The sequence below is a fragment of the Sabethes cyaneus genome, chromosome 2 (genome assembly GCF_943734655.1).
Source record: "Sabethes cyaneus chromosome 2, idSabCyanKW18_F2, whole genome shotgun sequence".
Lineage (NCBI taxonomy): Eukaryota > Metazoa > Arthropoda > Insecta > Diptera > Culicidae > Sabethes > Sabethes cyaneus.
This window is the reverse complement of record NC_071354.1, coordinates 62,036,052-62,055,066: the sequence shown is the minus strand read 5'-3', so window position 1 is coordinate 62,055,066 and position 19,015 is coordinate 62,036,052. Positions and strand designations below refer to the sequence as shown.

Genomic DNA, 19,015 nt, shown 5'->3' with positions numbered 1-19,015 from the left:
ATCATAAACTGATTTTTTTTAAACTCAACAAAAATTATAAGAAGCGTCCGTTAACATTGCCTACCATACTTAATCCATTCACTGCAATGTCATCTTTGCGCATCACACATTCTACCGCTTCACATCGAGTTCAAGTGCACACTAAATCGACCGCGAAGTATATACGCACGCGTGCAGCCATCCGACTGTTCATCTAATACCTACATATCGTGCAATATAATCGGTATAACTTGTTTGTAAAATTTACATTCGCCCTGATCGCGGTAGAATTTCAATGCTTCTGGGATTGTCTAATTCTTGGTAAACGGTAAACAGTAAACGGCGCTATACGATGCACCCATCTGTTTGAGCTTATTGGCTCTCTGCCAGAAACTGGATCTAACTATGATTTGAATTGCATTCAACTTGTGCGACTATTTCTTGGCGGGTTCACATGCCTCTAGCTGTTGGCAGTATTTTCCGAGGGCAATAAAATAGACAAAACCGCTTGATATATTTAAAATAAACAATTATTAAAATAAAAGTTTTGTTTTCCGGCGGAAAGTATGTAATGAATGCAAATGTACTCGTATTTCGTCGTTGTGTATATGAAATGCAACAAGGCAACTGCATCTTCTAATATTATTATATCTTGCTTGATTGGTATGTTCGTTTTTGATCTGGACGGGATCTTGAGTGTTTGATCTGCTTCTCACAATCCGGAGGTCGGTCCTTTGCCACCCATCACGTGAGTGTTATAGAGGCCGTTCAGTTGCTCGAGAATTATAAATGTTAGCACCGTATGTGGCCCAAGGCGAGCGTAGTACGCGGTGAAACCCTTCCAGAGGGCGAAAACACCTTCGTGTCGGATAACTTTCACTATGACATCGATTGTATTTTTATAGGGAGGCTGTTCGCCGGCACTGATTTTCATGTTCTGAATTCTGTAACAAAAAAGAGCTTTAACAATAGACTCTGTTGCTATAGACAAAGCTGAAATTAATTTTTTACCTTGTTTTCGCAATATCTACCGGTAACGAAGCCGCGGTGGTGATTAGACCAGAAAACATACTAGCGGTAAAGTGCAATCCGATGCCTTCTTTCAGATACCCGCTCTGAACGAGATATGCTTTGGCTTGAGAATAGGAAGCAAGCTGCGCTGCATTGACAACCATAGCTCTACCCATGGTAGGAATACATCCACGCCATAGCGCTAAAACGCCTAAAATTCGAGATAAACGTAACATAGAGTATTGCTGATTATGTGTGCGCAAATCACAAATTGTTACCTTCCTCTCTAGCAATGCGGAAGAAAGCATTGAAGAAATTCGTATAATTTCTTCGCTCGGCCACCGGTAGCCGACCATCCGCTGTCATTCGTATGAGAATCAGTTCACAGGGATTGCCAACGAAGGACCCAACGGCACCGGCTGTCATGCCCATGGCCATCGAATACAGCAAGTTGGGGGCTCGATTCATTTTTCTAAAATAAAGTGAAGGAAACTTAAAAAAGAAGAAATACCTGATAGTTATTTGTGATTTAAGCCTAGAAAAGGATAATTGTAACAAGTTGTACAATCGATATTGATAATATTAAAGATCAAAATTAATTTTTTCATTTTCCAAGTCGCAAATTCATCAAAAATGTATTTTTCCATGCAATATTTTGCCGAAAAGGTCTAACAAGAAAATGATCAATCTCTCATTCAGCCCTTAAATTGACGACTGCAATTTTTAGGCACAATGTAGATATTTCTGCTACGTATGAACCATTGTCCAAACCAAACGTCCAAATATCCAAACCAAATGTATGTTTTAGAAATGTTCAAAGCCTAGGTAAAGCCATCTGTCAAGCCGTTGTTGAAAAATATAGTCATACAAGCTGAGTGTCCGGTCTTGCCCGGGCCACTTCCTTTTTATCTTCCAGCAAGAAACAACACTAGTCACTAGTAACTAGTGCATCTGCTGTCGGTCCGCGTAATGCAAAACAAACAAATCTCTTTTCTTCATTTGGATGTCTCCCCCTTTTTTTAGAGTCCATCTCATCGTTTTGTCAACAAACCCTATGTGTGATGTGACAAGTTTGATGAAGAACCGTCCGGGCGTTTCTAATCTATGGCTATAGGTCGATCGGCATTGATCTATTTCGCCAGTTCTATTTTCTATTTCGCTGGTCCCAGTTTGGTATAACTGTGATCTAAATATAGATCATCGCAGAAAATGCCCTTAGAGCTTTATCCAAAAATATACATTACATCTGTCTTTTAGTTAGAGTGTGTGGAAGTCTCCTGTTGTGAATTTCTATGAAAGATTATAAAAGTTTGCTTGCCATCAGAGTACCTAGTAGGTATATACATAACATTCAAACATACATAATGATATTTCGTAGAATGCGTTGTTTACTAAAGTTTCATGTTTATATTTTGATTTGAAATCGCACCAAGCACGCTAGAACACTGCCAATGGTAATCAAATCGATCAAATTTGTACATCACATGCCTTTTGTTCCCGTAAACATACGTCAGTAGTTTGTGTTCCCCGTCAGTCGTTCATATTTTGTCTGTTCTGGTTTTGAAATAGCGAAAAAAAGTCACTACTTACTGCTTGTAGGCGTCATTAAGCGATGTATACACACCTAGCCGGGTGGTAGTGTATGTCGCTTGACGCATGATTGCGGCGCTCAAACCTTTATACAGCGCAAAGGTGCCCTCGCGCTTGATGATCTTGGCAATGGCATCGAATGTGTTGTTGTACTCTTTGACTGCGCCTCCTATACCGGATATCTGCATGCGCGTTTTCACCAGATCCAACGGTTGCACCACACATGTTGCTCCAATTCTAAAAATGAACGAAAGACATTATATTTTAGTGTGTGAAAAAGTTAAATTTTTATATTCTATATTATTGGAATTTCAGCGAAATTTCTTCACCTATCCGACCCTTCCCTTGCCATTTTTTTGTGTCTGAGACGTGCAATTTTCCATTGCAATGCAATGCTTCTATTTCGAAGTTTACAAAACATTAAACGTTCATTAAACTCTAGAAAATTTATCGTGCTGCTCGGCTCGTGCGATTGTGGGTGCGCGTTATAAAGATTTTGTTATGTAAACATGCGCTGATCACTCTCATTGGGGATCATTTGACCGTTCCATGGTCAACGGTCAGCAAATATAATTTGCATCGGGTGTAATAGGTAGTCGACGAAATCAAATTTTAAAATATGGTGAAGGAAGTTTTAAACATTTTCAACATTTATTCGAAAGCCTGACTTTATGCAGTTATTTAATAAGAATTCTGCGACGCCCTTGCTTTAGTTAAAAAAAGAGGATTTTTTTTTTCTATTTATCCAATAAGTCTTAGATGTTACTACAAACTGAGACCCGGACCATCGTTGCTCTGTGGCTAGCCTTCACGGCAACGACATCAATTTCGATAACATGTGTTGTTCAGTAGAATAATACATGTGACTTCATCAAAAGCAACTATGTCTTAGAAAAGAATAATCCGTGTTTCCAAGTTCCCAAAGTAAATAGAAACATCAAAGTTTTGCTTCACTGTTAGTACTACTTAGTAGATAGTGTGACTATGAAATTCACATATTTCATGGCACACCCAAAGTTCTAGGCTTCGATGGTGTCTGCTAGTTTTTTATTCAGGGGTTCTCTTATTGACAAAATTCATTAGCAGAAAACGTCGCTATTTGCGGCCATCGGCATATAAACATAAGAATTCACATCAATTGACTTGATTGAAACCTATTGAAAGCACCATATTAGCACATCGCTACAACGGCAGTTCTTAGTCTTGTCTGTTGCCAACGGAAGCGCCAATGCATTATTGGGCAGTTTTGAACACAACGAATGTGTTTATGTTAACTGAGCGTAGGTATGCCTCAATTGCAAAATTCATACTTATCAGCTTTCAAGTTAAGGTTCCAGAACCTAATAAAATGTTATAGCTGCGAAGAATAAATAAAAAGTAACTTGTATTTCTATATTGTTATCACGTGTATAAAATTTGAAATGTGGGAGATATATTTCTGTTATTAAATATATGGCCTTCAGCGCGACTATCTTCGCTGCAAAATCTCCAGTTTGCTTAACGTTTATATATAAATCGTCAACCAATAACAGAACTGGGTACTCTTTGAATTTTGAATAAATGATCTCCATCTATCGCAAGAGAAGACTGTCCAGCACAACTTGCCAGCTAAGAGATCTAGAGATATCTGTACGTTTTCAAAACACGGTTTTATCAGCACATGCACAGCACATTTCTTGGGGTCAAAATGCAAAACAATTTGGTTTATAGGCATAGCAGTAACAAATCATTATGTACAAGCTCATACGTACCGGCATATGTGGCAGATAACGAGCACACGGTACTTTGAATTTCGGCGATAACGAAGGTGGTACCATACTGCAAGAATTTAGTACTAAGAGGTTTATGCAACTTTTCTTGAGGCGTGCATATCTGATGCCATTTTGAAGGTTATTTGTGGCTTGTGACTGTCCGGTTTAAATGCATAAAGTCTTATAACCTGTTTTTACAACAAAAGGAAAATAGGTTGGTGTGCTAACCCGGTAATCTTAATCATCTCTATGCCTTTGATAGGCGACGTTCCGTTTTTTAACATAGGCCACCAGAAATTACTTGCAAAGTAAGGACTCGGCATGCCATCCAGTCTAATTTATGTCTATCAAGAAAGTTTCTTAGACAAAGTAGTTCAAATTCAATATGGCATTACCAGAATTACTTCGCCAAGGGTTTTATCTAAAATATGCTAAAGCTTTTACTATCCAAAGAAGGAGTAAATACTCTGCATCCTTATATTGCGGCAATCTGATGAGGATGACATTATTTAGTTGATTGAATTTGGCCGCAAACGTAGGCTTGTATTCGCCTTAGCTTGGTGTCATCTCTCTCATCATAGTGGTACTCAGATTACTATTTCATTGTACATTATATCACTACAACTGTCACAGACGGTTATAAACATACGAATAATTGTAAAAACATACGATTTTTTTACGAAGAATACGGCTGTAGGTACCTATATAATAAATCAAAACTGGTTGTTATTCATTTGCCTACAAGGTCATACCGTACAATATCACTACTATAGTTAAATTTGGTTAACTTTTATCTGATCTTAATATAATGTAATATGCTAAAATATTGTATGTTATTAAATTTACTGTTATGTATTGTCAAATTGTATTATAGAGATGCTTGGTATAACCAACGAACGATTTATTCCATAATAGAAACATTACATCAAATATCATCAATGAACAGGTAAATAACACCTTTTGCAATTATGTTAGGACCCAGATGATGACCTCTAAATGATCCCAGTAATAACCGACACGAAATATGTTTCTCTTACGGTTTTTTGCGTTAATATTCACATTCACGGCCACCGGGAAATTGTATTGAGCGTATGAATTTTGCTTTTAGACCATTCACTAGCCTTCAAATGTATTGGTTGGCGTTAAACATTAACACATGGTTTGTCTATGTACCTAGTACATAAATGCTCTTGTAAAGTGTAAAAATAGCTTATCTATTAACTTTCATCGTAACACGGTGCGATCAGACTATGTAATATTAATTGTTTTATTAACTAATTCTGAGTAAATCACAAATTTACTTACCCAGAAAGACCACCGAAAAGGTACTGGATGTAGGCAGGTTTTTTCTTTTCACCCATTGCACAGAGTTGATCAAGTTATCACTGAAACCGAGTTACTCAACTACTCTGCAAACTTTTCCGATATTTGAAAAACCTAGTTGATAAGGCAGTTCACTAACAAAATGCAATAGATTATTGTATGCAAAATGTTTGACCACTGGTAGATACACTCTGCTATGTCTTGTGCCGTGCCCGTACGATTGCAATATTCGCACCGGTATGACGATTGACGATGAAGAATGATGAAAACGAACTGAGCACAGCAGACAGACCGAACGGAAAACCACTGATACCGTCCTGAAACGCGATAGATATTTGTCAGACACGCAGCTGATGGTAGCAAACACAGGCCATATGTTTATGTGGTTGTGGAATTTAATAAAATCGTTATTTTTTATTTAATTTATTATTTATTTATGGAATGACGTAAGATAAGTTTCTGACATCATCCAGCGTTGCCATGAAGAATCTGGGAGATGCAGTGATGGTATCACTGCTGCTGCTTCTGTCAGGGTTGTGATTAATTTCCTTAATTTCTCTTTAGTACATTTAGCTTTGGAAAAGCTACGGGGTGAAGTGAGTGTCAAAATTCATACATTTTTCCGATGTCTCACGCATAGGTACCAAACTGTTAATTTTGACAGGAACCAAAAAATTTGCTGGGATTTCCCCTTTACCGAGAACCATTTGAAAGTTACTCTCTTCACTCCTACATGAGAAAGAGATAGCAACACACTATGCCCTTGTGGAAAAGCTGGCAAACAAAACTGTCCGAAACTAGGTCCGAAACAAACCGAACTGTCAGCTTTAACCGATGCAGCTCGATATACAGGATGGCAATAGGGTGGTCTTATACACTTAAACAGTTCGGTAAAATTTACCGGAATCGAAACAGCTGAACATTCGGTAAATATTTCGGTAGTGCAGTAAGTGACAGCGACTGAATGTCCCGGACCCGGGCTCAAAATTTGACAGCGGGCCCAAGACACTGTCGAGGCAGTCGAGTGAAACGTAACGACGAAGTGCTTTCTCATATTTCTGCTCACGCTATCATGTTGACACCCAAAACATGGTTCTCTGCCAATAGGGTGCATAAGACCATCACTGACGCTTCGTTCCATTACGTTGCCGTTGATATTTGGTAACGGTCAGTGTGATTTCAGCTCAATGTGATTGAGCCTCAATCACAATTTTTAATTTTTAGTACAACATGACATTTATGTCACTTTTTAATCTCATTTTTCCTCTCTGAGCATGCAGCATTGTTTTTGTTTTGTTTATCCGATTCGAATAGCATCCAAAACGTGCGTACATCGGTTTACCATGTGGATTTGCTTAAGATATTTTACTAGTTTTACATTTTCGAAAACACCTACACTTTCTACAAAATTGTTTTTGAGTTCGTATGCTGATTGCTGCTTTACGTCTGCGCTTAATATATTAAACACACAGTTGTTTTGTTAAGTTAACTGGATGACAGCAGTTCAATGATAAACATTCGTTAATCTTACTACAAAAACAATATTGTTTATCTTCCACACAAAAGAAACAATGAGTACGAATAAAATAACAATAGAAGGAAATTCAATAGATGTGGTCACCGCCGATTTTAGCCGTGACAGTGTAGAGCAGTCCGTTGTAGAGCCACATCATCTAAAAACGGAAGTGCCGATACTTCCAATAGTTGAAAAAAACTCAACTGTTTCCGGCGCTGACGAAAACATTTCAAGTTCAAAATTTGAACAATCAAAGCAAATGGATCAGATAGCAGGGAAATCGTCACAAAACGTACTTTTATATAAGGACGAACCAACAGATATTGAAATGGATTTAGCTGAGGTTAGTTTTTATTTGCTTAATTGAATATAATATAAGAATAACCCTTTTTCGGGTTTTCAGGACTTTACAAAAAATGCTGCAGAAACATCTATAAATAAAAAAATTAAACAAGAGACTTCCTACCAAGAGCAAATTGCTGTTGAACAAGCTGTAGAATCACAGGCAGTTTTGCAAATAGCTAATAGTTCTTTATCGCTTTTGTCGCAATACATTAGTTCTGACTCAGAGTCAAACATTACGGATTCAGAAGAAGAATTGCCCAAAACAACAACTCAACCAATAAAACGTGAATTAGAATCTGAAGATTCCGACGACAGTGTCGAAGTTGTGGAGAATACGTTGAATTATCGCAACCATCCAGATGCTATTCTTGTTAGTGATGTTGAGACTGTTCCCAGTGAAAAAGATAATCAGTAAACTCAATAGGTCTTAAGTATTTTTGCGCGCATCTAAACGATTATTTTTATTCCAGATCAGACGACGATCTCTTCTCCTCAGAGGAAGATTCTCCTCCGCCTGTTCCGGTGAAAGGAAAGGGAGAAACGCTGATTCACGAGCTTCCACCGATTGAAGAGCTTCAGATATCTGTCCCCGAGTCGCAATGTAAATCAATTGGGTACGTTCAATCAATAGTGGCTCAAATTGTTATCGTTCAATCCCTCGCTGGAGTTGAGCTACTTAATATAGACACCGTTCTTTTCCTGGAAAAAGGTAAAAGATCACTAGGAAAAATCTTCGACGTAATCGGTCAAGTTGCTTCCCCAATGTATTGTGTTCTTTTCAATTCTCGCCAAGAGGTTATCGATAAGGGAATAACAGTCGGAGCGCCTGTGTTCTGTGCGCCACAAACGGAACACACTCAATTCATTATTCTGTCTGAGTTGATGAAGCACAAAGGATCAGATGCCAGCTGGCTGGATGATGCTGAAGCTCCTGATTATGCACTGGATTATTCCGACGATGAGCAGGAACGAAGGGCAAGAACTCGCAGAAAGAGTCACACATCGTCTACTGGTAGACAAACCCCCGACGGAGAGCAACAACAACATCGCCCATACTACAGAAGGGGAAGAGGTCGCGGGTATATCCGTAACCGGGGTGGGCAAAGCGGACATAGCTGGCATCATAACATTGGCCAACCAAATTATACGCAGCGGGTTATAAATCCCTTTGCGTACGCTCTCAACTCAGCCGGAATGTTACCGCCACCACCACCACCTCCACCACCTCCCGCCGAATAACTAGTTTAACTCTAAGTCATTCTGTTAAATGCAGTGTTTAGTGGTCTCCCAAAATGAAGCTCAGTTTTTTTTTCAAAGTCACCACGTTAAAATTCATAACATCAAATTAAAATTGAGCCATTAATGGCGAAATTGTTTTTGGGGTAGCCCTAAAAACATAAACATCATACTTTTTTTTATAAAAGTAAGCATACTTTAGATATTTTATCAATTACGAATACAATAAAAATATGGATTCATATTGAAAGCAACCGTTCTAAAGGTAACCAAAAGTGATCTATCAAACTTCCAATTCAATTAGCTCTAAACAAAGCTATCGATTTTAAGAACCTTCTTTATCGACAGATGTTGCAGCCGATTATTAGAGAGTTCAGGCAGTTCAGGACGACAATTACGGGTAGGCAACGATTCTACTCTGATACTAGCACCGGCACCGCCCAGCCAAGATTCGGGAACACACGACGACTGGTTTTTATAGACCGGTACCGTACGCGTACCTCGAAGCTAACAGGACGGATATCTTGTTGAAACCTAACAAGTATTAATTAATAATTTGCGGACATTAATATTTATTTACATCAACGCTCATTCATTCAGTTCGGGGCCGTGTAAAACTACACTCACACCGAAGCATAAAAGCTTTTCGAAAGCTCAATCGTCCTCAGCCTCACTAGCTTTAATAATACGAATCGTATTATTTGCTTGGTTTAAGTCAAAAAATAATCGATTATTGAAAATAATTGATTCTAGCACAATTTTTTCAGCAAAATTTGCATGCTTTTTGCTTGTTTTAGTCATATACAAATTGAAATGATTTTTTTAAATATCGGATCTGGATGAAAATGTGGCATCACTGCTTGCATACATATCTCGTATACTTTACGCTTCAGCAGGCTCAAAAGCTCTGTGTATGGGAAAGTTTTGAGAACTTTGAGGACTAAATACCTGAGTATTCTACTAACACATTGGTTTATTTTTATACACAAGACACAACATCGTTACGCCGGCTGCAAACCAACCAATGGGAAAAAAATGTGCTGCGGCTGCCTGCTGCCCATTTTGAGTAGTACTTACTGAACTCGTGTGCCGAATAGTCGTGTTTTCCTTCCGTTCCGTAAGGTTGCTGCTGTAGGGAGCTTTTGTGGAACCACCTGGAATACATTGCCAGCTGCAGTAGGAAACACATATCAAGTTGAACAAGCGGTGAATTTTTGGTAACATTATAATTAACTATGGCTGCCGAACTGAATGTCTTGTCGCCAAATGTGCATTATAGTGACGATTACATCGAGGTGGATTACCAGTATCAGACCACGTCAGTTCTCAAGAATGGATCAGCTGGATTCACGGTTAGTGATGAAGATATTCATTGTCAAGGGCGTCACTGTAAACAGTCGCGCTAGTTGCAAAATCAATATAGTTTTAATTCATTTCGCTAGCGGTTACTGAAATGCTCATAACACAGGATGTACCGTGTTTCTAAAAATAGAATTCAATTATCGATCCTGCTAGCTACGCTTCTGGAATCTGGAAGTGTTTATTAGCGGATACGTATTTGCATGGATATAAAAATCAGTGCCTCAGTCAGTGAAATATGACTCGTATTATAAGAAATGCATCGATTTTTAGTTGGAATAAGCACAAACCATTGAAGACTTCTAATTTCAGATAGAGAACATGAAGGATTATTATTAAATTGCGTTACTGAATATTATTATTTCAAACACCGCGTCCGTAAGAGGTAGATTTCGCGAAAATAATTTTGTGCAAAGAATTTGGCATTCGAAAAATGGACAATTACAACTTTACGTGATTTGTTAAAGATTCTAAAAATTGACGCGCTTCTCGGTATTCACAAACGTTAAATTGACCTTTTTTATTTTACTTTTCATTATTATTATTTGTTTAAACATAAAATGTTAACATTTGTTAATGCACCATTCACAAATTACGTAACGCACTTGGTGATGAGGTGTGATGGTGAGCATGTAGTATAAACCTTTACAGTCCGGAGACCGTGGGGGTTTAAAAATTATTAAAATCGGCTCTGCTACAAGAACAAGTGTATCGTTAGAACAATACAGTAGACTCTCGGAAAAGTTAACTCTCTGAAAAGTTAATTGTTCAGAAAAGTTAAGCGAATATCAGCTCTCATGCAACGCTCTAAAAAGTTAATTTTTGCCTTAACTTTTCTGAGAGTTTGAATTTTTGGTTGTCCAAGCGTTCGTCCACACACGTGAGTTTACCTTCTATCTTTATTTATCATTTTTCAGTTTATTGTCGCCGTTCCACAGTTTTATGCAGAGTCGCATCATAACTGGGATTAAATTAAACTTTTGTACCGGACAGTCGCAACAATAGTTCAATAAGAGCACATAGTTACTTCAGGATTTTTGATAACTTACTGGAAAAGCGCAAACTCAGATGAATTTTAAATGCAAAAAACTATGCAAATGCAAATACTAGTGTAACCGATTATTTTAAACTTACTGAAAGGAACTAGGTATTATTTCATAAAAATTTTGCTACATATTTCTTTCCATTACAACTTCCAAATACATGAAAATGTGTATCCTATATCCCGGAATGCATTTTTCGCTTTTGTATTTATCATTTTCAGTGATTTTTAGGACTACTCGGAAAAGTTAATAGTTCGGAAAAGTTAATCGACCCATTCCCCAATCGATTAACTTTTCCGAGAATCCACTGTATTGGAATTTCAAACCCCATTCCAGGATGTCACTTCTTATTGGTTGAAACCGTTGAAACACGGGTCATTGATTTCAGGGATTTCAAAAGCAGTTTTTGCTCGAAATAATAGTTAGGTTCATGAAACTGTTCTCAGTCTTCATTCTATACGTCTATCAGAACACAATCACAAATTTTCGCTAACGTATCTTTTATTTTAACTATAAGAAATATAAGATATCAATGACAAGTGTTTGAGCCTACCCTAAATAGCTAGAGAAAAAGTGCAAGATTTGGGCACATGAGCGCTGATAGTTAGTTATACTGTAATTATACTCTCTTTTTTACTTCCATTCATTTTAGATAATTTTTTACGTCCAAAATTTGAATTAACGTCATCTTATAACGTCCAAAATTTGAATCTAAGACCTCTTTTTTATTACCGATTTTTTTACGTTCCCTAATTGCGGTTAGTCTCCTACTAACTTGAGTGTACTTTGTCCTAAGCAGGTGATGTTGATTCAAGCGCATAATTCAACAAACATCGGTCATAATTTGGTTCGCTACGGTATGCTACCTACCTATATAATTTCAATTAGCAAATCTGATGAAATTCATATTAAAATTACGTTAGATTTTAATTATCTTCAGTAATTAGATTAATTATGTTTATATCATATCACCATTTTTTAAGCCACAAGTCTTCCTTTACCTAATGCCAAAGGTGATTAACTGATTAGCAGAGCACCTCATGCTCATAGTGCCGCGGAGATAAAAGATAAAAGCTTATGCCGCTTCCCGTGCTTTGTTTGCCCGAAGGGCATTGGGTTCAAATAGTCCCTGTGACAATGTTAGAGATTGTCTTGTGATAAATGAAAGCTAATTGCTGTATCACAGTTTACGAATAGAAACTAGTGGTAATTTTTTTCTGTTCACCGCGTTCCCCATTAAACCAATCATTTTGTATACTACAGGGTTGTTCACTTAGTTGCTTAGCAGTGGCAATCTCTTCAAAGACCGAGCGTTTTTTGCTCCTCGACAGAAGACAGTGCCTCATCCAGTATCCTCGCGTAGTTCTCGGCAAATTGCGGGTTATCAGGCTGCCTGATGTTCAGCTGAGGAGGACGGCTGTGACGTGTCTGGTATACACTTGACAGCTTCGAGCGCACATTTACTGCTACTAGGTGACGGTTAGAGTCAATATTCGCACCCCGTGGGGAACGTATGTTCGTGATGTTAAGACCCCCGTACACGCTCGAACATGGCCAAAAATGTTAGTGAATGCATGCTTGCCAACAGTATTGTCTGTGAATAAGTGCCACGAACCAAACTGGCGAAATAAAGTGTTGGGCTCGGCGCTCGACCTAAGTGACCGGCCAACATTCTGTTCCTTCCATCCCAACATAAGCGTACGTGTATGGGAGTCTTTAGAGAAGAACCGGTGAACCGGTCATGTTCAGGTGACTTTGTGGATATCTTTGCGTGGCAAAAAGGTGCTTCGGATCACCAGGCCTCGGGAACCTTTATAATTTATACATCGTTGGCCGTTATCGTTCGTCTCGGTGTGCATGCTATGGGGTTCTATCACCGTTCTATTTCTTCCATACCGATCTGAACATAGTGCCACTGCTGCCAATCTTTTAAATCTTCTCTCCTATGCGACAGATTTCCTGTAGTAGAGCTACGATGCCGAGTTTACAGGGTTCGTCGCCATCAGCGAAGTTTAGCGATCTGCAGTTCCAATTACCGAGTATCCATTCGTTTACTCGTAGTAGTTTAATTTAGATAGGGGGCTGCCGACTATGCCCGCCTACAAAATTCTTTATAGTTTTAGAACTCTGGGTTATTTTCTGCCATGGTTTCGATTTCGATAAATACTCTCTCTTGACCTGCTGATCTAATTTTCGAAATTTTATTAATGCACCGTTCAACAATAATTTAAAGTCTTACTTTAAAGCCTGGTATCGACCTGAAAAGAAATGGGCAAAAAGATAGGCCAAGAAATGCTAAAGAAAAGATTTTCCGTTTGCAATTTCTATACCGGTATGGACCTCACAAGAAATATTGTTTCTTTTTCAGATGGCGTAGTTTTACATGCAAGTGAATTGAAACGTCACTTTTCCGTACACTCTTAAATGATTCTACCTGTAAATTGGTCGGATTTAGTTAAAGCTAGGTTGAAACTACTCAAAATGCCCTTAAAGTGTACAAACTCAGATTTTGAGTAGTTTTTTAACCAAAAAATTGGTAGTAGGAACTTACAAGTGCGTTATTTGTCATAGAGAATAATTCAATTATCGGTAGCAAGTAGCCAAAATTGGTTGAAATTTTTACCCAAAGTTTGAGTTTGTACACTTTAAGGGCATTTTGAGTAGTTTCAACCTAGCTTTAACTAAATCTGACCTATTTACAGGTAGAATCATTTAAGAGTGTACGGAATAATATCCGGCGCAATTTTTACCACAAGAAAAAATGACAGATAATTGCTTGCCTTGCAGTTGTCAAAATTTCTTCGGTAAATAGTAAGATTTTTTCTTGAGCTGTTTTCTTTTCAGCTGGATACAAGGCTTAAAGTATCAATATAGCTTCTATTAAAAATTTGTTAAAATAATTTAGACCGGCTTTATAACCTAAATACTCCCCTGGACATTGAAAACTTTTGTAATCGGCGACTTGCAAGTCGTTCGCATTATTTGCGATCAGAAAATATAGACACTCATACATATCCGTAACAGCTTTACAGGCAAGATGTGTGTATATCCCAAAAATCCCCTCACAGCTATTTGTAGATAAAAATTATTAGCTCGATAAATTACGAATAATACATATGAATCGAGCCAACCTAAAAACTAAAACCGTGTAGGTACCACCTAATAAATACAGGAACTTTGCCCGCATTATTTAGCTTGTCATGTTCAGATTACCTACCTGTTAAATAGCCAACTGTGCTTGAGCACCAAAGCTTTCGATGTGGTATCAGCTAAAAAATCGCTGTGTCAGAACGGTGATACTTAGGTGCCGCTTTTCGGTCTAGATTTGGCACGTTGCAAAAGTTTGGTAGCCGTACTGATACTGATGAATATTGTATTCATAAATCCCCATAAACATTCACTCGAGGTCAGTTCCATTTCGTTCACAAAAAAAACCTGATAATGTATGTTGTCCGTCAGATTACGGTTGAGCGTCTTATATTTCGTTTCTTACCGCTTCGCATTTTTTATCAACGGTCGAAACACGTGCAACAGTAGGTTCAGTATGTGGATGTGGTTGGATCTTATTATTTAAATAAATCGTTTCCCAGATATGGGCGCATGCTTAGAATTAATATCAAACAGGTTTCATGATATATTTCCGTTAACGTTACTGTTGGCACGGTTAGCTTTATCGCGAAATATATTGAAATTTTTAATTTTTATAAATATAATTCTTCACGGATCGCGAGCAGCTGGAACTATAAGACTAATCAACTCATTTTTATTTAAAACTAAAACTAGCACTTATGATATCTTTAAAATAAGATTGAATATGCAATATTTCCATAATCGCAAACAATCACTTTTAGTAAGCGAATTATTTCAAATGTTAAGTCCCTGCCGCGTGATTTGTACAAATCATTGTTTACGTCTCGAGCGATAATCTATATACCAAGCTCTATATTAGCAAATCACTAACTGATAGGTAAATTGTTCATTGGTCAGACATCGCACGATATCCACGAACAGAGGTGTGTTTGAAAATGATTGGCTGGTCAGCAGCCTGTAACAGGCTTAAGACAGTTCGATCGAACGTTGCACAGTTATCGTGTCTGTTGGCAGCTTTGACACGCGCTGTTACCGTGCGAGCTAAATTACTTCGGCGATATTTTTGGTTCGAACACTATCAACCGAATATGTATTATCAAAAAGACTTGCTAAAGAAATCTAACAGTTGTTTTATTAAAGAACCAATATTTTATCAATCGGAAGCGTTCAATGACCTTTTCGTACAGTTTAGGTTTCGAGTTTTGTCACCTGTCTGGGTGCACATATTCAGATTGGCGATTGTGATACTAAAAGGTGTTACGAATAAAATTTGATCAAACAAGACAGCATGTAGATTGATTTAATTTTCAGAATACAAAAAAAATCGGTTGTCCGAGTCCTATTTGCCGAACCGGCCACCAGTTTCTTTACCGCTGCACCATCCACTTTGTTTGCCTCTTATAAATCGACAGTTAGGGGTTTTTTAACTCGATGCACAGTAGCAGACGATACTTTCAACTTGTTTGCGACGTCCGGGACAAGACGTTTGGGATTTCGTCTGAAAGCGATCGTTGGTAACTTTTTGTCATCGCTGTAGCTACTTTTTTTTGATTTATCCTCGATCTAGGCTTCCTGGCTGTCGACAAACGATACCTGAACATTTTGATTAGAATTTGTGTGTTGTGTCAATTGATTTGGCAATGTGAGAGTATCTTGGATTTTCGCAACACGCGATCAAAATTTTTGAAAATCGTCCAGTTTAAGTCGATCAATCTTCAAAGTCTGTTCTATGATAAATAATTCTCGCATTCCGATTGCAGGTACGGCCCGAGACAACCGAGCTCAACATTCGCACAGGTCGTCATGTGCCTCGCCTGGGACTGATGCTAGTCGGCTGGGGTGGAAACAATGGATCCACTCTGACGGCAGCCTTGGAAGCCAATAAGCACGGTTTGGAATGGAGAACTCGCACCGGCACACAAAAGGCCAACTGGTATGGTTCGATAACGCAAGCCTCTACGGTTCTGCTGGGAACAGATTCCAGTGGCCAAGACGTTCATATTCCGATGAATAAACTGATCCCAATGGTCAGTCCAGATAATATTGTAGTTGATGGATGGGACATTAGCTCAATGAACATTGGCGAAGCTATGGTTCGCGCCAAAGTGCTAGAAGTTCAATTGCAGGATCAGGTGTACAAGAAATTATCACAGCTTAAGCCTAGACCATCGATATATGATCCAGACTTCATAGCTGCTAACCAGGCAGATCGCGCTGATAACGTTATTAGTGGCACTCGGTACGAGCAGTACGAACAAATCGTCAAGGATATTCGTGAGTTTAAGCAAAGCACCAATGTTGAAAAGGTGGTGATTCTTTGGACTGCAAATACCGAGCGTTTCGCGGAAGTCAAACCAGGATTGAATACTACGATGGTCGAGTTGGAAAAATCACTGAAAGATAATAAAACCGAGATTTCTCCTTCGACAATCTTTGCAATGGCCGCGATTAATGAAGGTGTAAGTTAATTTATAATTTAGTACTTAACAGACATAACGTGTTCGGTTTCATCATTAGTGCATCTACATTAACGGATCACCGCAAAATACGTTTGTGCCGGGGGTAGTTGAACTTGCAGAGCACCGGAAAGCATTCATCGCTGGCGATGATTTCAAGTCCGGCCAAACGAAACTGAAATCTGTACTTGTTGATTTTCTTGTATCGGCTGGCATTAAGCCGGTTTCAATTGTAAGCTACAATCATTTGGGCAACAATGACGGAAAAAATCTGTCTGCACCGCAGCAGTTTCGGTCGAAGGAAGTAAGCTTTATAACTAGTTTTTCTAGAGCGAAATAGAAATACAAACTTCTTTTTTTGATAGATATCGAAGAGCAATGTCGTGGATGACATGGTGGCTTCCAACAATATTCTGTACAAGCCAGAGGAACATCCAGATCATTGTGTGGTTATCAAATACGTACCGTACGTAGGTAAGTTCATATCATTACAATAGAATATTTGGACAGAACGTGGAAACCTTAATTTTAAATATTTAGGGGACAGCAAGCGCGCTATGGATGAGTACACCAGCCAGATTATGCTCGGTGGACATAATACGCTGGTGATTCACAATACCTGTGAAGATTCATTGCTGGCGGCTCCACTTATTCTAGATTTGGCAATACTGGGAGAACTTTGTTCACGTATTCAAATAAAAAAGAAAGCAGAGTCCAACGAAGGGTACACATCGTTCCGCTCTGTTCTCTCGCTACTTAGCTACTTGTGCAAAGCACCGTTGGTCCCGGAAGGTACACCGGTGGTAAATTCCCTCTTCCGCCAACGAACGGCAATCGAAAATATCCTTCGTGCTTGCGTAGGATTGCCACCGCTTAGCCATATGTCGTTGGAGCATCGGGTATGCAAACGTTAATGCTCTCATGTTATTATATTTTAGTAATATATTTTCTTTCTTGGCAGTTTAATCTGGAAGTCTCATCCACTGAACCACCAATGAAAAAAAGTAAGATTTCGAACGGTGCTGTGATTAACGGCACCTCTAACGGAGCATCGAATGGACAGGTTTATACAAACGGCAACGGAGTTCACAGCGCTGTCGACTGCTGAAAACCTGCAGTAGAGTCCGATTTTCGCGATAATGGGTAGGATTCCTGGCAATACTTAGACTGTTTGGATTGGATTGTCTTTCAGCATTTTTGATTGTTTGATTTAGTAAGAATGACTAGATGTTATACCAGACTATATTTTGATACTTATACATATTATTCAAATCTCCCTAGATGTGATTGTAAGAGATTTACATGTAAAAAAAGTGAAAAAAGTTTATTGCCTACTTGTAGGCATGTCAACGGAATCAATTGCTTTCCCGTACTTTTCATCAGTACTAGTAGCCTAGAACTCATCATTGTTGTATTATAAAAAAAATTGTTGCCAAAATCGGATTCATATACCAATTAAAATCATATATGTGTGTAGTCAGCTGCATCCTCGACCACCTTCTTGTTTTTAGACGGTCTTTTTGCTGGCAGCGGTGAAATGTACTTATTTACTATGACAGGAGAAATGAACTTTCATTCTACATAGATTAATCAAACTCGAATTGATCATACCAAGGAAAGACAAATTCTTTACAATTTTATTGCTGTTTACCAATGTAGGTACAAACACTCTTTGTAACCCACTTAGCGAGACCACAGAAGTAGTCATGTTTACTGGAACAGATGTCAGAAGAAAATTGCTGTGCTATACGAAATAAAATTAGTGCTATTTTGACCTAATTGAATATTCTCCTTTTTATTAGTGATTATTGAATGACCGTTTTTGTTATAAGTACCCTTTACTTACTTGCTCTGGTACGATGTCCCTTAGGATTTCACCTGCATAAAAATGTTCCGCCAACAAATTCGGTCCACGGCTGTCCGTCTCCAATTTCCCGACTATCTCACACTTTCCAGGTCTTGCAATTGGTCTAACGATGCGCACCTCTGCGTCTGGTACCAGACGCACATACTATTCATATCCGCATAATTTCTATGTGTATTTCTAGGCGAATTGTGTTTATATGCGGCACATGATAATCATCTAGAATTTCATATGGAAATTTACCATTAGTTATGTGCAGAATATTTTGAGTGTAGGTACAAAATACAGTACAGAACAGTAACTATGACACGAAATTTTGTGGATCTTAGGATGCGTTGGCAATTCAAGCATCGAAGCATGCTGTGAAATTCGCCAGTAGAGTCGGCCCGGACCCCTTTTTCTAGCACCACCGACAAGGTAAGGTAAGGTGTGTATATTTATTTGGTAGACTA

General features: G+C 38.4%; 3 protein-coding genes across 4 annotated transcripts; 2 read left to right on the top strand and 1 right to left on the bottom strand.

Moving 5' to 3' along the window:
• Positions 1 to 27: 27 nt before the first annotated feature.
• LOC128737008 (mitochondrial 2-oxoglutarate/malate carrier protein-like) lies at positions 28 to 6,007 on the bottom strand. The gene is made up of 5 exons (XM_053831550.1): positions 5,637 to 6,007; positions 2,581 to 2,817; positions 1,269 to 1,462; positions 991 to 1,201; positions 28 to 923 (listed from the first exon to the last, which is right to left on the bottom strand). Exons 1-5 carry the CDS (start codon positions 5,690 to 5,692, stop codon positions 692 to 694), a joined length of 930 nt encoding a protein of 309 aa, XP_053687525.1. The 5' UTR covers positions 5,693 to 6,007; the 3' UTR covers positions 28 to 691.
• A 1,107-nt stretch (positions 6,008 to 7,114) lies between these two features.
• LOC128737002 (H/ACA ribonucleoprotein complex non-core subunit NAF1-like) lies at positions 7,115 to 8,965 on the top strand. The gene is made up of 3 exons (XM_053831538.1): positions 7,115 to 7,513; positions 7,574 to 7,926; positions 7,986 to 8,965. Exons 1-3 carry the CDS (start codon positions 7,226 to 7,228, stop codon positions 8,752 to 8,754), a joined length of 1,410 nt encoding a protein of 469 aa, XP_053687513.1. The 5' UTR covers positions 7,115 to 7,225; the 3' UTR covers positions 8,755 to 8,965.
• An 874-nt stretch (positions 8,966 to 9,839) lies between these two features.
• On the top strand, positions 9,840 to 18,469 carry LOC128736998 (inositol-3-phosphate synthase). 2 transcript variants are annotated; one of them, XR_008412019.1, is made up of 7 exons: positions 9,840 to 10,103; positions 16,004 to 16,702; positions 16,761 to 17,003; positions 17,065 to 17,173; positions 17,240 to 17,598; positions 17,661 to 17,912; positions 17,981 to 18,469. XR_008412019.1 is itself a non-coding variant. In XM_053831533.1 (6 exons), exons 1-6 carry the CDS (start codon positions 9,987 to 9,989, stop codon positions 17,805 to 17,807), a joined length of 1,674 nt encoding a protein of 557 aa, XP_053687508.1. In that variant the 5' UTR covers positions 9,840 to 9,986; the 3' UTR covers positions 17,808 to 18,469. The 2 variants fall into 2 exon arrangements, 1 of the variants encoding a protein (XP_053687508.1); XM_053831533.1 differs by having other exon boundaries at positions 17,661 to 18,469.
• The last annotated feature ends 546 nt before the right edge of the window (positions 18,470 to 19,015 follow it).